This window comes from Lethenteron reissneri, chromosome 34 (genome assembly GCF_015708825.2).
Source record: "Lethenteron reissneri isolate LAM-NWPU_2019-01 chromosome 34, ASM1570882v1, whole genome shotgun sequence".
NCBI lineage: Eukaryota > Metazoa > Chordata > Hyperoartia > Petromyzontiformes > Petromyzontidae > Lethenteron > Lethenteron reissneri.
This window is the reverse complement of record NC_083812.1, coordinates 14832021-14849467: the sequence shown is the minus strand read 5'-3', so window position 1 is coordinate 14849467 and position 17447 is coordinate 14832021. Positions and strand designations below refer to the sequence as shown.

The 17447-nt window shown below is 51.3% G+C and overlaps 1 protein-coding gene across 7 annotated transcripts in view; it reads right to left on the bottom strand.

Annotated features, from left to right (window-relative positions):
* Positions 1-17447, bottom strand: part of LOC133350731 (uncharacterized) — a 59671-nt gene that overhangs the window by 14029 nt on the left and 28195 nt on the right. For all 7 annotated transcript variants that reach the window (XM_061565406.1, XM_061565404.1, XM_061565403.1 and 4 more), the window contains 6 exons: positions 15518-17332; positions 13498-13709; positions 11593-11695; positions 5902-5977; positions 4505-4904; positions 2820-2900 (listed from right to left, as the gene is read on the bottom strand). In XM_061565406.1, the coding sequence (XP_061421390.1) occupies positions 2820-2900; positions 4505-4904; positions 5902-5977; positions 11593-11695; positions 13498-13709; positions 15518-17237 (2592 nt within the window). In that variant the 5' untranslated portion in view covers positions 17238-17332. The remainder of the gene's footprint in view (positions 1-2819; positions 2901-4504; positions 4905-5901; positions 5978-11592; positions 11696-13497; positions 13710-15517; positions 17333-17447) is intronic.

The window sequence follows — 17447 nt, the reverse complement described above, 5'->3', positions numbered from 1 at the left end:
ACACGGAAAGATCCGGCTGCAATTAAGCCCTGCTGCCCACGTGCTCAAGTGACACTTCGCAAAACCGCTAAGTGCATCGCTTGCTTAACCAATCGCGATTCACCATCACAGGGATCCGATTCAGGTAGTTTATTCACTATACCCGGAGCGTGTTGCTGGAAAATATGTATCGAGCTCGTACGGAAGTTTTGATCAACGTGTTTCCAACAATAATCTATCTCCTCAAGGTGGCTTATTGTTCGTCACGTTTTCAGTATATTAACCCGATTAAATTGGAGTGGTTGAATTAAAGTCACTTGCATGAGAACGATTTACTTTCTTTCACTTAATAATGGCTATTACAGTACTGTATCATGAAACCTACATTGTACAAATTACCCATTAAAGATGTTGCTCCTTTGCACACAAGCAAGTTTTTTCGCACTATATTGACGCTGAATATAACTGCATGGGGTCGAATCATGGCATTATATATTTAATATCATATATATTTAATATATATATTTAATATAATATATAATGCTACGTAAGTGAAGCATGGTCAAGATAACCCCCGTAACCAACAGCATGGCGAGGTCTTCAACCAGCGGACGACTGACAAAAGGGTCACTACGCGTGTGCACAATGCCGTTGGTCAAGATTGCTGTAACGTCTCTATATCACGGAGAATGACAGTCACCGGAAGGTGGACGGAGATCGGTTTTGAGAGACACACCCCAGGGTTAACGGCTTGGCTGATCTTCCCCTCGCAGCGCCACCGGTCGTCAGGAAGAACGGGCGTTGGTGGGAGGGGGGGGGCGGAAGGGCTGGCGCCTCGCTTGCGCACGGCTGCTCCGCTCAGCGAGCAGCTGATGCCGCCCCCTCGTGTTTTCATTTTCCCGCCCGCACCGAGTACAATGAATATACCCACAAATAATTTTTTGCTGCCAAAAAAAATTGGTGAAACCTAAAGATTTAAATATCGTCTCGCCCGCCAGCAGTTACATAATCTATGCTCTATTAAAAATTTAAAATAAACAAAGAAATTTAAAATCTGCACAATATTACGTCGAATATGCTTAACAGTGTTACTGAATTACAAAACCGTGGCAGGCGGCCTTTTTCTCTTTCCGCCCACAAATGGAGATGCAATATTGATTTAATCAGTCACACACAGCCTTCGTAATAATATTTTCATGAAATTACGGCATAATGGTTGTAAATGAGTCGAGCGAAAAAGAGCGCAGTCAAATGTGAAACATTAATAGGAGCCCTAATGGGCACGCGTGGCGTTCGCTGGGATTTAATGGCAACTCAAGACGTGCGCATTCAGCATTCGAGGGCCCGGATAGAGACGAAAAGATGCGGTGCTCTTTTCAATTCCCAAGCACTGTGCCCAATTGGAAATGTCAAAATGCATTGTCCATTAAGGATTCTTCACGATCCTCCTCTCCGCACAGCCCGAGTGAAGCATGACGTCATCTCGCAAATGCACATCCATTCTCGACGCCCCAATGTCAGAGTCCCGCAGTCCCTCTCGCTGCACGGAAATAATTTGTCCGGGAGGGAAAGCTCTCCGTCTGTTAAATACTGCATCATGCCAAGCTCCCGTCTCGTTTTTTTTTTGGTAGCGAGAATTAATTTTAAAAATGGAAAACACTGTCAGTTCCCTGCTCGTGAAATGAAGCCACTAAAACATGTGTGACGGCCGGCGTTTTAATGCATTATCGGACAGATTGAGGTGCCTTCATGTTTTTTTTATCAAAAGGATAAAAAACACGTATTCAGACGCAAAATGTTACATCGCGGCCGACGCGCGTAAAAGGTAATATTTGTTTGCGTATTCTGCAGGGCGATCCATTTCGAGATACCCCAACTGACTTTGATCTAATGATCCCTTCTTGCCTACCTCAGGCGATTGAATAATGCGAAAGCGATGGCTCCATACATGATAGAACAAGAGTGCTTCAATGGCTTAATACATTGCATCGATACCAAGCTCCAGAACGGTCACGGCTATGCGCCGCTTCTCGGTGGCTGCCCCAACAGTCTGGAACGCCGCACCTCTGCACATTCGCAGCATCACCTCCATCGTCTCCTTCAAGAGATACTTAAAAACTCACCTCCACAACCTCGCTTTCGAAAAACAAAACGCAAATTTGCGCGCATTACAAATTGCATTATTATCAGTGGGAGATATGTGGTGGCTTCGAAATAATATCTCCCGATTATTTTATTGGGGGTGCCTCTGAACAGGTGGCCCTGTACTCGGGTGTACCACCCATTGAAGGCCGTAACGCTCGGTGCTTTGGGGTTTTAATTCTCCGCTTGCTCGCGCTTCTCAGTAAGATGAGGAGACAAAACCAAACAAGAAAGCAAGAGGGGCGCGCATGGGGACGATTCTTACGGGAACTCCACAGGCAACAGAGAGCTCACGGAAACAACCAGAGAATGCAAAAAGTAAACGGCAATAATTGCAGCCCTCCCCCACCCACTGAACGACGTTAGCGCCACGCAAGACAAACGATCGCGCGCGCGTGATACCGGGAGAGAGCGGCGACGGCGGCGGCTTCAAGTGCAATGACGGGACGACATTGTGTCACCGATGTTAAATTAGAGCCCACTGTACACGTGTCATTTTACATCAATAACGCCGCCTTCACCCCCCTCTCTTATCCGTTACCGCACAGCTACAGCGCAGCACACGGGAATCTACGTCTCCCATCCACCCATCTCATCAGCGAGGTGCATGTATATAGCATCCCCCACCAACACCCTCCCACATCGCCATCACCGCCCCGCCCCCCCACTGCTCCCAGTGTGTGAAACGTCAACCCTACCTGATCAATGCAGTCGGCCTCCTCCTTCCCGCCGGGGAACGCCGGCGGCGGAGTGGCAGGCGAGGGGCTCACGTCCGAGTCCTGGGGACGGGGACGGGTGGAAGCGAGTCATCGATTCAGGGCCCCCATTGAGCACCGCGTTCAAACGGGTGAACGTGCGCGTGGACGATGCGTTGGCTCTGGCTGCCGATCGCCATGCATGTATGTTTGTTAAACTTCTTTCGCACCGTATGTAGCCAACCATGCTAATCGGGGGTACACGGAGCACATCCAGCTTGGTTGTTGTCCGGCAGATGCGGCGTCTCCCCCGATTGCTTTGTTTTTATTTCAAGAGCCCAAGCGGGGCGAGTGACCTTGTAAGTTTACGCGCACGTGTAAAGTAAGCAACAGTGATAATTCACAGCTGCCTTCTGTCGACCCACCACTGGATGAGTTCTTCACCAAGCTGTGTGGGTGATGGACAGTGCGAAGCATTGAAATAAAAAGTAAACGTGACTGTGTATCGAGTTTGGACCTGGCCTCCTGTCACTTAACCAACCCACAATTATCAGCGGGATGATATTTCGATTATTAAAAAAAAAAAACACCTGTGGCATGGGAGGCCTTCATCCATTGATGGACTGGGAATGGTTGGTGGTGCAGTGGTAATGCTTGCGTCTCACAGCAAGGAGGGACTGGGTTCGGTTCCCCACTCTGTGTGGACTTTGTATATTCTCCCCCTATTCTGCATGGGTTCCCAACGAACGAGACTCTCAGTTGCCTCCCATAGCTAAAAAAAAATTCACATGTTGTAAGTGGAATTGGGCAAATATCCCAATGCTCAAATATTACCTGCAAATTTACTCAACTGGGATTGGCACACAGCGGCATCCTCATCCTCACCACCAGCCTATGGCAAACACTTGGCAGTAACTTCCTAAAATGAGTGAGGCTTTCCGGGGTAAACAAGCGCAAGTAAATAAAAATATATTTTTTCTGAGGAAATGCCTGCAATGCCACGAATGTTCTGCTCAGAGCACAGTGGGTGCTTTGCGGTGGCCGTTTTCTGGCTTGCGCGTGCACGCGTATGGCATGACAATACCGCTCAGCGGCCAGCACGCAGCCGGGGCCTGCCCGGCAGAGATCATCGTTTCACCTTCATCTCTGGGCTGCCTCCAGCAGAATAAGATGTCAAGCTGTGTGGAGAGGCCGACCGAGATCAGAAGAGATATATAAATAATAAGACATATCTCTCCGCTGCGGAAGAACAAAACGCCAACTGAAAAATAAACCGCAGCATCAGTGTTAAATTGCAAAAAAAAAAGATATCCAACCTAGGCTGGGTTTCACACAATGTTCCGCAGAGATGTCCGGGCAGCTTAAGTGTACTTTGGGGCTAGGTGAAGTGTCGAAGGCTAGCTGGGCAGGTGTACGTATGCATGTTGAACTTCTTTCGCACCGTACATAGCCAACCATGATAATCGGAGGTATGCGGGACGGACAACAAACTAATCAGAAACAAGCAGAACATGCTGTTCTTTATATATTATAATCATAATAATTTGCTGCCCTTGGTCAATCAACTGCTAGTTGAAGGCCTCCTCAAGCCGTCTGGGTTGTAGCAGTGTGGGTGGTCGCGGAACAGACCCAGGTGCTATGGGTTTAACGCAACCCCAACACGGCAGCACCAGCGAAACAAACATCACCTCATGTAGCACTCTCCGCAAGCGGAACAGCATCGTCTTGAGCGCCGTGCATTCGGTCATTATGTGCCTGTAGGTGGTGCCGCGCTGCTCGGGGCTGCAGAGGCCCTCCTCCGATGACCAGGGCAGCTCGAGGGGGGAGCGGGGGTGACGGCTAGCCGCTCGCGATGGGGGGCTTCCTCCAAGGGGGGGCAGGGAGCAGCCATGGTGGCGCACGCTGGGGGAGCTCGGCGGGGGAGCGCCGTTCCCGCGGTCTTTTGGGGGGGCCAGCGACGGCGATGGAAGGAGAGAGGCGGGGTGGCTTGCGTGGGCCGAACTCGTACGCTGATGCGGAGGCCCTGCGGGGTCCGGCTGCTCCGCTCTCTCCGGCTGCGAGCACTCAGAGCGCGTCCGGGTGCGGCCCCTGCGCGGAACGGTGACGACGGGAGGAGGAATTAAAAGGAACGAGGAGGGCGCCGCACAGCTCTTCGAAGGCCGTAGGCGACGCTCGCACCCCCCTCCAGCGCCGACCTCTCATCCGGCGTGCAAGCCGACGCCTTTGCTCACTCGTTCGCATGGCAGCCGTGGCTCTTTTATCTCATCAGTCAAATGCATCGGTCGCAACCAAGTGAATTAAATATAGCCGAGGTTTGTTTTCAGTCTCCAGAAAGACAAAGATCTTCTACGAAGCCTCTGCCGGCTGCCAGAGTGCTGTTAGTGAGCACCTTCTCAGGCTGGCGCAGCACATAAAGCGGGTGATGTGGCGACCGCCACGCCTGGCTGGCTTTGTCTCCCCCAGTGCCAATGTTTACGAACCACACCAGGTTGAGTTTAATGTTGAGTTGACCGAGGGGGAGAGCCTAGGAAAAGGTTCAGATATCACTAGCCACTGATGTTAGCCGTGGCTGGTAATCAAACTCCGGTTGACGGGTTGATAGCGCAGTGCGCAAACCACTGCGTTATCGCGCCCCACATACATACAGACACAAAGATAAAGATCCCCCGTTTAGCCTTTAACAGATTGTTAGGGCAAGTGCTGTTAGCGAGCACATATTAAGGGCAACACTGTGAACCAAGAGGGTGAGTTGGCCAGCACAGCGGAAACTGAACTCGGGTCGCGAGGTTCAAAGCACAACGCACTAGCCACTGCGCGACCGCTCTCACATAAAAGACAGACGCACACGCGCATTCACACATGCACGCACACACGCAATACAATATCCCATCAATACAGGCATGTCTACAGTGATCAACGTGATGAATGAGCGTGTTAATTTAAATTAGGCAAATATGGAAAACATTTCCACAGGCTTCTTCGTTGTCATAAGCGAGAATATTAAGTGGCATATTAATATATGCATATGAAAGGATTGAGCAAAAAAATATTACAGATGGTAATTCGCTATAATTAAGTCGGAAACCTTTGTGCGTTCTCTGTCCAGCGCTGGAGATTCAGTTGCCGCATGTCCCCAGGGCTTTGCAGCGGCTCAATGCCACCTGGAAACAATGGCACAGCCACGGCGAGCATGAGGCATGAAGAAAAATTACAATTCACGTGATTTTGCAAGATCTAACTGGGAACAATTCTCCGCTGTTTAATAACACCCAGCGTCCGTTGCGTACAATGACGGTTGTTAGCATCGTAAAAAAAAAAAAAAATGAGTGTAAATATAAACACTTTTTTTGACTCGCATCTCTATCGAGCACCCTGATAATACCGCCTATTCCATCGTTTCTTGGCCCCTCGGAAAGAGATTTATTAAAAAGTGTGCACGCACATGCAGGGTATTGACGAAAATATGGTCACGAGGCAGAAAGTTGATGAAGCTAATCATCAGTACCAGTCACGACCAGGAGTCTGGAACCAGGTTGGTTCACCACGTCCGATATTTTTCCAAAGCATAAAGTTTAAATCCACAGCCAATATCTCTCAGAATGCATTTGCCGAAAGAAGGAAAAGGCTCCCAAAGCTAGTGAAGTGACACAAAGTGAGTATTGCACGCATGCACGGATAGCGCCATGTATAAAAGCGGCCCATCAATACCCTACGCTTATATTCGTCTTGCGTTTACCCCCCACAATTCATTCCGCGCGGGCTACTGGTGCCTGCATCGTGAGGCGAAGAATCCAACGGGAAAGCTCACAGAGCAGCGCGGCGGCCTCGCGTGTCGGAGAAGAATGGCATTTGGGGGGAGAAGGACTTCCTCCAGAAAAAATCCTACAGGTGGCCGCTTTATCCTCTAAAGGGGCGCACTTTCCCCCACGCACTCTGCAAGATATTGAGCGCCACGGTGGCGAGATGTTAACTAACTCGGCTGAGATAGGAAACATCTCTGATGCCTATGTATTTGAAGTTTGCGGTGTCTCTCTCCCCGTGGTTGCGATTATTTTTCTCCGGGTCCTACTGTTTTTCCCTCGACATTTGGAATCGACATCAAGCGTTCAGGAGTATTTGGCTGCCTATGCATTTCCACGCGATAAGCCACTTCGTTGAGCTATCATATGTGACCAGGTCACTTCTGAAAAAGAGCTATATGACTCAGTGAGCTTCACCTGGTAAAATAAAAATCGCAGTTAGTTTAGTTTGTCGCAAGACAGTTTTGAACCGATCATTTTTATTTTACTTCAGCTCAATCAAATGTAAAAAAACAAATATATCCATTTAACACGTAGGCTTTCGCGACCAATATTATTCATAATATAGGTTTTTGGGTCAGATCGCGTTATTTATAAATGTGTCGTAACCCTCCACCACCCGACACGGCCAAACAGTCAAAAATGTGTCACGTTTTCAAAGGACAAAATAATTCACTTCTTTAGCCCACCGGTGTGCTGAAGAGAGGATCAACAGCATTTTAAATTTGAGTACGACGTTTCGCTGATAATTACAATCAGCTTCATCGGGCAAGAATGGTGAAGCTCTCCTGTTGCTTCCGGTCTTAATAAATAACGCGATCTGACCCAAAAACCTATATTATGAAACAAATGTAATGACGGTTTATCATGCAGTCCATTGCTAAACAGACAAGTGGAGCCCATTGGCTTGTCACATCTAATACCATTTGAGGAATTATTCAGGGTCTTCAGAACAAGGATAAGGCAGAGGGTTTTCCAAATGTCCACCTTGAAGTCACCACTGGCACCGCAAAATATACAGTTATCATCCCAGACGGGATAACTATGGACACCATCCAAGAAGTGAAACCAGTCTCTTGGTTCTAGCTTAGAGGAGGAATTTATGAAATGTTTACTCAGCGATGGTAGTGCCTTCATTTTAGTCTGATGGCCTCAATGGTATGGGTAGGCTCTCATCCAGAAGTGGATTGACACAAGTAAATGATTGTTATTAATTATTCAAATTAATCCCTTGCAATGCGAATCGGGACAACGCAATTACATTCAAAACCTTTGTTAATTTCACACCGTGAGTCTTCATCCAGATAACATTAAACAGAACGAGGATAATAGTTTTTATGTAAATTTAATTGTGATTTATTGTCACATGACTAAGAGGCATCCCTGGGCCCATCAGCCGGGCTCCGTTTGATATAACCATTTCACCTGAGGGGATATTTAATTTTCTTAACCGTCGCTATTAATAAAGAGACTGTGGACAATTATAGAAAAATAATAAAGAGCGAGTGCCAGCCTAATCATTTGCTGTAGGACCCGAGGAAACATCACTGTGGGGTATCTGCCAGCTCCATAGCTGCTGCTACCACTGCTGCTACCACTGCTGCTACCAATGCTGCTACTACTGCTGCTACCACTGCCGCTACTACTGCCGCTACCACTGCCGCTACCACTGCCGCTACCACTGCCGCTACCACTGCTGCTACCACTGCTGCTACCACTGCTGCTACCACTGCTGCTACCACTGCTGCTACCACTGCTGCTACTACTGCTGCTGCCACTGCTGCTACCACTGCTGCTACCACTGCTGCTACCACTGCTGCTACTACTGCTGCTACCACTGCTGCTACCACTGCTGCTACCACTGCTGCTGCCACTGCTGCTACCACTGCTGCTACCACTGCTGCTACTACTGCTGCTACCACTGCTGCTACCACTGCTGCTACCACTGCTGCTACTACTGCTGCTACCACTGCTGCTACCACTGCTGCTACCACTGCTGCTACTACTGCCGCTGCTCGAAACAAACGAAGAAAAAGGTGGGAAAAATCTTCCACCCGTTCCAAAAATAAATGTTGTCTCTTCGCTCTTGGGACGAAAAGCCCTGTAAAATAAGCTTGGGCCTGAAACACAGCAACGGCTGCTGCCTATCTCTCCTATTCCTAAACACCACTGTGTGGCATGAACAGAACAATATGTAAATAATAGGCGACGTTACAGGCAATGGCCCATTCTTCCTCTCCACCGTGGAGGAGGTAGTGGGTTCAATTCCAACCCTTACGCCTGCTGTATATTTGAAGTTTCTCTCCCCGTGGTCGCGTGGATTTTTCTCCGGGTCCTCCGGTTTTTCCCTCCACATTCATAATCAACAGAACACGTTTAAGAGTATTTCGCTGCTATAAATTTCCACATAAGCCACTCTTTTTGAGCTATCATTTGTGGCCAGGTTTGCTTCTGAAAAAAGAGCGACATAAGCTCAGTAGTAGGCCTAACCCGGTAAAATTAAATAAAAATTGCGAGTTATTAGCTGTGAAAAGCTCTTCAAATGAGCATGGTGGCACGGTGGTGAGTGCAGCCAGGGAGAAGACTGGGCCACGTGCCCCACCACGCGGGGCCACCACGCAGCAATCTGTTGACCTTCTTGTTGTAAAACAAATCAGTGTTAATCTGCCCCAACGCCGATCTGACAGGGAAGTTCGTAGCAGCATTCCTTCATGGGATTTGGGACGGTAAATCAATTCAATTAATCAAAGGATTGAATTCTGTAAATCAATATCATTGATGAATTAACCTTCCATTTGAATTAACTCTTTCATCCATCTGTTACCCTGAGAATGCACTAACACAATGCAAGTATGACAGCAATTTTGTGGACTTGATTTTTCATGACGCAGTTACTAGAAGCATCTCCATTGGCAAACAAATTTGGACCACACAGAATTAAGTGGCCACGGTGGGGGATAAATTAATATGCACGTGCTTTGTGGGGCTTCTTAAATTATCTCCGATTCTGTAAACGAGCAGAGCACCTGCCAAACCCTGAGAGCCCGAGAGAACAAAAAATAAAATACTATGCCTCCCCATCTAATAGCGATCCGAAATTATCAACCTTTTGGGGACTTTTCATTCCATTTTCAAAGTGGCTGGAAATCCAATACGCTTGTTGGCAATTTTGTCCAATTATGCTGCTGTGCCCTAAACCAAAGTAGCTGAAACAGAGGGCATTATTGGATTCATGCAAATATCATCGGCAGAGGTGAATCAATGGCCGGGATACGCCCCCTGCTCATGGCCCAACCCGCCTGCCAAACACCCCGTTCCCCGTGCATCAATTAAGCCCATTGGTCACTAATTGAAAACAAATCCCCACGAGCATTCTCCACAATTAAAATAGGTATTGACAAAACGGTCCGATTCGGACGAAGGCTGACAATCCATCAGTCCCAACCTGCCGTCTCCAATTCGGTGGACAGATAACGATGGAATTGGGGTGCAAGTAGGGAGGGTGGGGGGGGGGGGCGTGTTTGTGTGTAGGCTATCTTTGAACACGGGGAGGAGGAGAAAAATAGCAAGGACATCGCTAGCTTGTACGAGGGGTAAAAAGGGACCCATTACTCAAATTAACACGGTGCTCTGAGAATGCAGCGTTGGAGAGGGGGAGGAGAGAGTACGCCACGACAGGAACACCGAGACGGGATTCCCTGTGATCCTGAGATTGAGCCCCAGGGCTGACAAGCGATGTAGGAGCAGTCCAGGTCCCATGTTCTGGAGATTTCATACGCGCAGTGAATTTTACGGGTCTTAATTCAATCACCTCTGCACGTCAAAAAAAAAAAGCCCGCCTTAAATTTGCAGTCACATTCGATTTAACCGTTCTTAACTCTTAATGTGGGAACTTATTTAAGCGTTCAACGGCAGCACTTTTGCCATTCGGGGTGAAGAGAATAAGCGAGGCGGTGCATGGAACAGCACTGTGTGGGCTGAAAGGGCGCCAAGCTCGTGGTTCCTGTGAGGAGCACATCAACTACGGTGCACCGTGCTTCCTTCTTCCAGTCGCTGTTGTCCTTCCCCCGCACCTCCGATTAGCACGGTTGGCTAAGTACGGTTGCGAAAACAGCTCAACGTACATACGTACATCAAGTGACAGGGCCGAGCAGTAGCGCGTTCGCCACTTGGTGAAGTTCACACTTCGAATCCAGTGGCCGCCCTGCTTATTACTACCGGCTTAATGACCATCTTACTATGAGTGTAAAGACCATATTACTAGGGGTCTAATCACCATATTACTATGGGTGGAATGTCCATATTACTACTCGTCACCTGTTTCACAGTGGAAGTTCATGATCCCATGATGCATTGCGTGCCAGGGGTCAGTGTCCACATTTGCCAAATTCAAGAAAATTACGCCGCAAATTACTTGAATGGGATCTCACATAGCAGCGATTTATTGCACCCCGCCTACTGGCAGACTAATTCCCCAGGTCGCTCTTGCAAGTAAGACTCTATCCTGCTCTCTGTGTTCTCATCTTGTTAAACAAATGACAATGGTAACTTCCATAATGGGCACTTTTCCCAACGGTCTTTTGAGTAGGCTAAGAAGTGTTCGAGAGTGGCGTTCAAAAAGATGGAAGTGGCATTTTCAGACATGGTGATGCGTGGTTGCAATCCAGCACTGCATAGGTGGGGTTGGTGGCTCACGGAAAAAGGACTCTGTGCGTGGCACACAGATCTGCTGTGCTACATGAGGTTGCCTGCACAAGGGGATGGAGCAATCTGATTATCGACCTTTACATACAGATTTCTCAGGGTAAAAATGTTTCCTCCCACGTGTATATATAAAAAAAAAATATGAAAAATAAGAAATGTTCTAAATATCCTGTGCAGGTCCTGCTACAAAGAAAGTGTATTGAGACTTGGTGCGGATTGTGCACTGCTAAACTGGTGTCACTCGCTCGCCCACAACTCACTCACTCCCTCACCTGTGAGCAAGCTCAGCCCATTCAGCGATAGTTCAAGGTGCTCCGAGTCAAGCATGAGGTCATCCTCATCGAGCTCCAGAGAGCCCAGACTGTGCAGCATGTCCTGTACACACATAAGAGGGTGGGAGTGGACGGCAAGACGCGCGCACTGAAGCGTTGGAAGCGCTGGCACCACGTAAAGAACAAAAACCGTTCACACCCGATAAGAGGAGCCCTCCCTCGACTCCGTATTCTACGCAAAAGGTCCAAGGCGTCGTAGAAATCGAGCTGGAAACGTTTTCACACTTTTTTCCGGAAAAAAAATATATTTTAATGTCGCACTTTTGTTTTTTTACTTATTTTCAGCTGCACTAACTGGGGATGCATTCTGCAAGCGGCGTGCAGGCCACAAGACACGAGTGGCTGACTGGCCGCTGGACTGCGAGGAGGAAGGGGTGGGGGGCGGATGGGGATGGGGATAGGGGGGAAGGGAACACTTGATCCTGCTGATGGACAGGGATGTGAATTAAATGGCAAGAAATTGCCTGCGCAGGGTGCACAGCCGTGCTGCTATGAAAAAAAGGGGGACATCATCAAAGGTTATATTTTCTTTTAAAATATTTTAAGTAGAGCAATAGAAGTTCACGTCAGTCACGAAACCAGAAAGTATATATATATATTTAAACGCCTGGCGAAGACGGCGCAGAGGCTTTTAGCGTGGCCACGCGTGGAGGGGGAGGAGAGAGAAAGGGAACGTTGCTCCCAGCTGCGCGTGATGCACAACGCGACTGGGCCCACGGGGTTAGAAGGCCGCCACCGCCACCCGGTGGGCAGAAGTGGCAGCACAGCCCCCCAAACCCAGGCACAGGATTTCGCACTTGAGCATCAGATTCAGAATATTGATTTGTACTGGAGGAATCCGATGTTCAGTAGCTTTCACAGATGTCCAGTAGACCTCCAACTGCTGGACTACGACTACCGTCTGTACCTCAGTTATCTAGCGGTGCTTGCTGCTGCGTTGCAAGCGATGCACGAGCACAATTAACAAGAAATAAACCCCACATTTGTCAATGACACTGCGGCATTAAAAAAATGTAATAGGCGACGTTTCAGGCAATGGAGCTTCTTCACAGCGCATTGATATACTATGAAGACGACCACTGCCCACAAAGCATTGTGATTTGATGAAGGACCATCATTTATTCTTGGTTCTTTTGGTAAAGTCACGTGACTTTACCGAAAGAACCAAGAAGATGAATCCCTGCAGTCACGAAAGCTTTAAATCGAAAAGGACCATAATTGTTATATATTTAGCCTTTTCACGCAAAGTTATTGACGAACGCGTTGAGGTTTTTTTGCATTTGCCTAATCATTTACACCTCTTTGGTCTGCCAAGTGAGACGTATTTGGAGGCGAAAGATGGCATGCAGGTGGCACGTGATGTATAAACACAAGGCTCGAAGCCGTGCCTCTTGAATCCACCTTCCGCTTGTCATTGCACGGTTACGTTGTGGGCAACAGAGTGCGGCGCATCAAGATGCACTGTTCCACTGAGTCTACCCTCCCAGGCCTCACCGCACTGGCCAGGATGTTGAGAAGCGGTGAGTTGACTCCCACGACCGAAGGCGGCGCGTGAGGGAGGCCTTCGCCGAGGGCTGCAAGTTACCGTCACAATTAAAATAAATTGCAATGGCGATGCGAGTGGGCACATCGCAATGACCAAATAAACGTCGTTGAATTTCACACGGTGACACTTTATCCAGAAGACAAAACGTGACTTAAAAAATGTAAAGGCACGGCCGGTGCGGTCTGCCCCTCCTCCGCCTTTCGCCCGCGTCTGAACTCATCGGCGTTCTGGAGCCAGCTCGGCACGGGAGCCGGGCAAACGAGCGACGGCGACGCCGCGCGCACGCGGGCGAGACCCACCATGCTGTTCACTCCAGAGGAGGCGAAGCTCTCGCCGCGGTCCCTCCGGTCCTCGTCGTGCTGCCGGTGCCGCGACGCCGGCACCGGCATCGCCGCCGCAGTAACCGCCACGCCGCCACCACCGCCGTCGTTGTCGTCGTTCAGCGCTCCATCTCCCTCCGAGCCCTCAGACAAGCGCCGCAAGAACTCCCCGGCCTGCGCCCTGCCGCCCGCTGCAGGGTCACGCGCCAATCGCACGACGAAAACAAGCGTCAGGTTTAGGAGACCTCGGCAGTTTTTTTTTTCAGGAGATGTTTGGGACGGAGGGGTGGCCGGTGGAGAGGCAAAGAGGGAAGTACGAGGAGACGGTTAAATCTTCGCTCGCGTTGCTCGACTTAGGATTTCCCTCCAGCGCTCTTTGAACCTCGCTCAATTCAAGAAACGTGTTAACTCTATTTTACAGCTTCAATCGTGCTGTTTGTTGCTTGCCGCTCGGCGTTGTGGGAATTCGGAACCTGTGCTCAGCGACTGTATTAAAAAAAAATAATAACAATAATCGACTGCCCCAAGCACATTCAGCTCGCCTTGCCGTCAATTTCCTTCTCCACTCCCAAAACCCTCAATGCCGAAGCAGCCAATCAGACATCCCGACACTATCCTGCGAGAGCGACACGCAGTTAATGGCCAAGAGTACGGCTCCCCTCGGGGCAGAGGGGGAGAGTCAATAGCAGTGTTGGGAGTGGGCAGAGCAAAAGGAATGGATCCGCAGGCAATGTTGAACACAACTCTAATATGCTCTGTCTACCTCGTGTTTGAGTTGTGAGGCCACTATACGCGGTGGGGGCAGCCGTAACGCATTGTGTCGACTGGGTCCCCCCCCCCACCACCCCAGCGGGATGACGAGAGCTCAGAGCGTAACCGCGTGGGATTTTGTCACGCTCCGTGCGCGGGGCCCCTTGCTGGTTTACGCCGCGTCACAAGGCCCTGTCGACGCACAACGTGCAACCGTGCATGGTAGCCTGTTTGCGGGCCGATAGCCGAGCTGACCAGGGCACCGCACTGGCCAGATGTTAACTACTTCGCCTGGTATAAAGGAGGTCGTGGGTTCGATCCCGACCCTGATGCCTGTATATTTGGAGTCTGCATGTTCTCTCCGTGGTCGTGTGGATCTTTCTCCGGGTCGTAAGGCTTTTCCCTCCACATATATAAGCATACATTTACAGTATTTGGCTGCTATTAATTTCCACATGATAAGCCACTTATCATGTGATCTATAAACATTGTGGTGAAGGGGAACACAAATGTAAGCGATTTTTGCTTTGAAAAATCGGTACGCAGTAAGATGGTTTGATCATCGGCAGCTTGCCACGCAAAACAGGGTTGGGCGAGTAGGCAGGAGTGCGCACAAACTTCCGCTCGCCCGAGTTTCCCCGAACGGATCAATCACGGCAGCGCAGAAGGACGGACGAGGCTCCCCGCTAATGCGGGCTCCGCTCACAGCCGGGTGGAGCGTGCGACCGCGGCTTTGACGGCTCGAACGTCGAAACCCTGCGTCAGCGATTGGCGTTTTTTGTTTAAGTCCTGTATCGAGTAACGTACAACTCGATTGGCCATGTGAGCACCAACGCACTGTCTGGCCTGCCGAGCCACCGTACACACTGGAGTGATTTGTACACACCGACAGTTTACCAGCTCAATGAACCACTTAAAGTCACGTGGTGCCTAGGTCAAATGGTCGCACGCTTTGGTTTTGTATTTGTTTTATATATAAGCAGATCAACTGCGCAGACTACTAACCCTCCCTCCATTTCACTACAATCTGAGTGTCACAACAGCCGGCACACAACCAGTCCTACACACCTGTTGTGACAGGCATCCTACTGACAACCGCAGAACCACTGTTATTACATCAATTGTGTGGGTTAGGAAAAGCAACGCCCTCCTCTCTTACATCCGTACGGTATAATATTCGGGTCAACGAGGCCTCTGGTGAACTGTTACGGTCACAAGTTGCACGGTAGCGACGGCGGAATGTGTTTACCCTTGAGCGGAAGAGGTCTGTGCGGAAAGCTGGCGTCTCCGCCAGGGTCCGCGCCGGGTCCCCCCGCCGCCCCGTGCGCCTCGTCCCAGCACGCGGCCGCCACCGCCACCTCCTCGATGTGCAGCTCCTGGGCCTGGCGCCGCCGCGCCGCCGTCGCGCCGCCGGCCCGCACCACGCTCTCGTTCACGCTCCACGCCAAGCTCTCGGGGCCGCTCTCCGTGCCCCGGGGGTCGACCCCCCGGGTGCCGGTGACGTCCCCGGAGGGGGCCGGCGCGTCAGCCGCTGTCGGAGCAACGCCGACACCGCAAGGGTTCGTCGCGGGGTGATGCGCCGAGCCGCCCTGGTAAAAAAAGCGCGATCCGCCCACGGCACGCCCGTCGACGCCGGGCGCCGCGGCTTCCCTCTCCGCGGAGCGAGTCTCGGCGACGAGAGGAAGGCCGGGCCGCGACGGGTCCGCCCTCGCCGGTGTCCTTCGCGGGGACGCCGGGCTGACGGTGCCGGGGTGTGGCGCAGACGTTCCCGGGGAGGCGCGGTGACGGCCGTTGTGCCCGTCAGTCGGCGCTGTCGCGGGCTTCTCGAGGCAGCCCCGCTTGTCGTCATCGTCCACTCGGTCAACGCCGGCGTGTGCGTTGGCGTTTTTCATCGCCGATTGATCGGCGGCGTTCGGCCCGTCCGCTTGGTGGAGCCGACGTGGACTCTTCCCGTCGCCGGCTCGGGGGGCCGAATCGCCGTCGACATCGGCTTGGTTTCTCTCCCAGACGTGGCTGGAGGTGCTCTGCGTCTTCACGATGATGTTCTGGAAGACGGAGCTCTCCCGCGACCCTGTCAGGCTCCACACCTCGCACACGTTGTCTGCCGACGCCGTCTTCACGAACCTCAGCGGCCTCTCCACGGCCGCCTCAAGGGAGTCCACGCCTGGCGACCGCTCCTCCTCCTCCCCTTCTACCGGCGCCGCAATCGCCGGCGCAGCCTCCCTCTCCTGGAGCTCCCGAGGATCCGTCTCCTCGGTCAGCTCCAGCAGGGGAAGCGCCACGGCGGCGTTGCGGTAGCCGGTCATCACTGCCTTGTCGAACTCTCCCGAGTTGCGGTTGGGCCGGATGCAGCTGCGGAACACGCCGCGTGTCGCCGACGTGAGCAGCGACTCGCGAGCGAACGAGTCGGAGAGCGACCGCTTCACCTTCTTGCTGCTGCGCTCGCCGCCCGTCGGGAAGCGGAAGCCTCGGGAGAACCTCGAGCCCGAGGCCGCGTCATCCCTGCTGTCCACGCTGCTGCTGCAGCGGCTCGACTTGGACTCAAGGGTGGCCGAGTTGAACCCGTCACGGGGCGACTCGCAGAAGCTGAACTCCCGCTCGCCGCTGCCCATCGAGTCGCGGTTGGCCGCATCGCCTCCCATCGGCCGCATCGGCACCATCGTGGGCGTCGCTACCGATGCCGCCGCCGTCGGGGACGACGGCGTCTTCTTCTTGCTGCTCCGGAGCGCAAACGACGGGCGCCGGAACAAGCTAAAGCGCTTGCCCGCCGAGTCGCCTGTCCCGGCGCTGCCGGTGATGCTGTCGCTGCCGTTGCTGCTGGTCTTCCCCGACGCGGAGCTCGTGCCCGAGTCGACGTACAGGGGGCTGCTGCCGCTGCTCACGGCCGGCCGTGCCGGAGAGCGGCGCGTCAGCCGCGGCAGACGAGAGGCCAGTGTACTTTTCTTGTGGTCTTTCACTTGACCCTCCATCGTTAGTCGCAGAGTTCGCGTTGGGGGCCTGGCGGCGATGGGATTTTTTTTTTTATAATACTATGATGCGTCTTGCTCAGCAGCTCCGCTTCCACCTGCAGGATGAAAAATAACAATGGCCGCTTTTAATTAATTACGTTTGGAAGAACAGCAGCACAAGCAATGGCAAAAATAATTTAAATTGTATCTTAAATATGATAATGCAGGAAA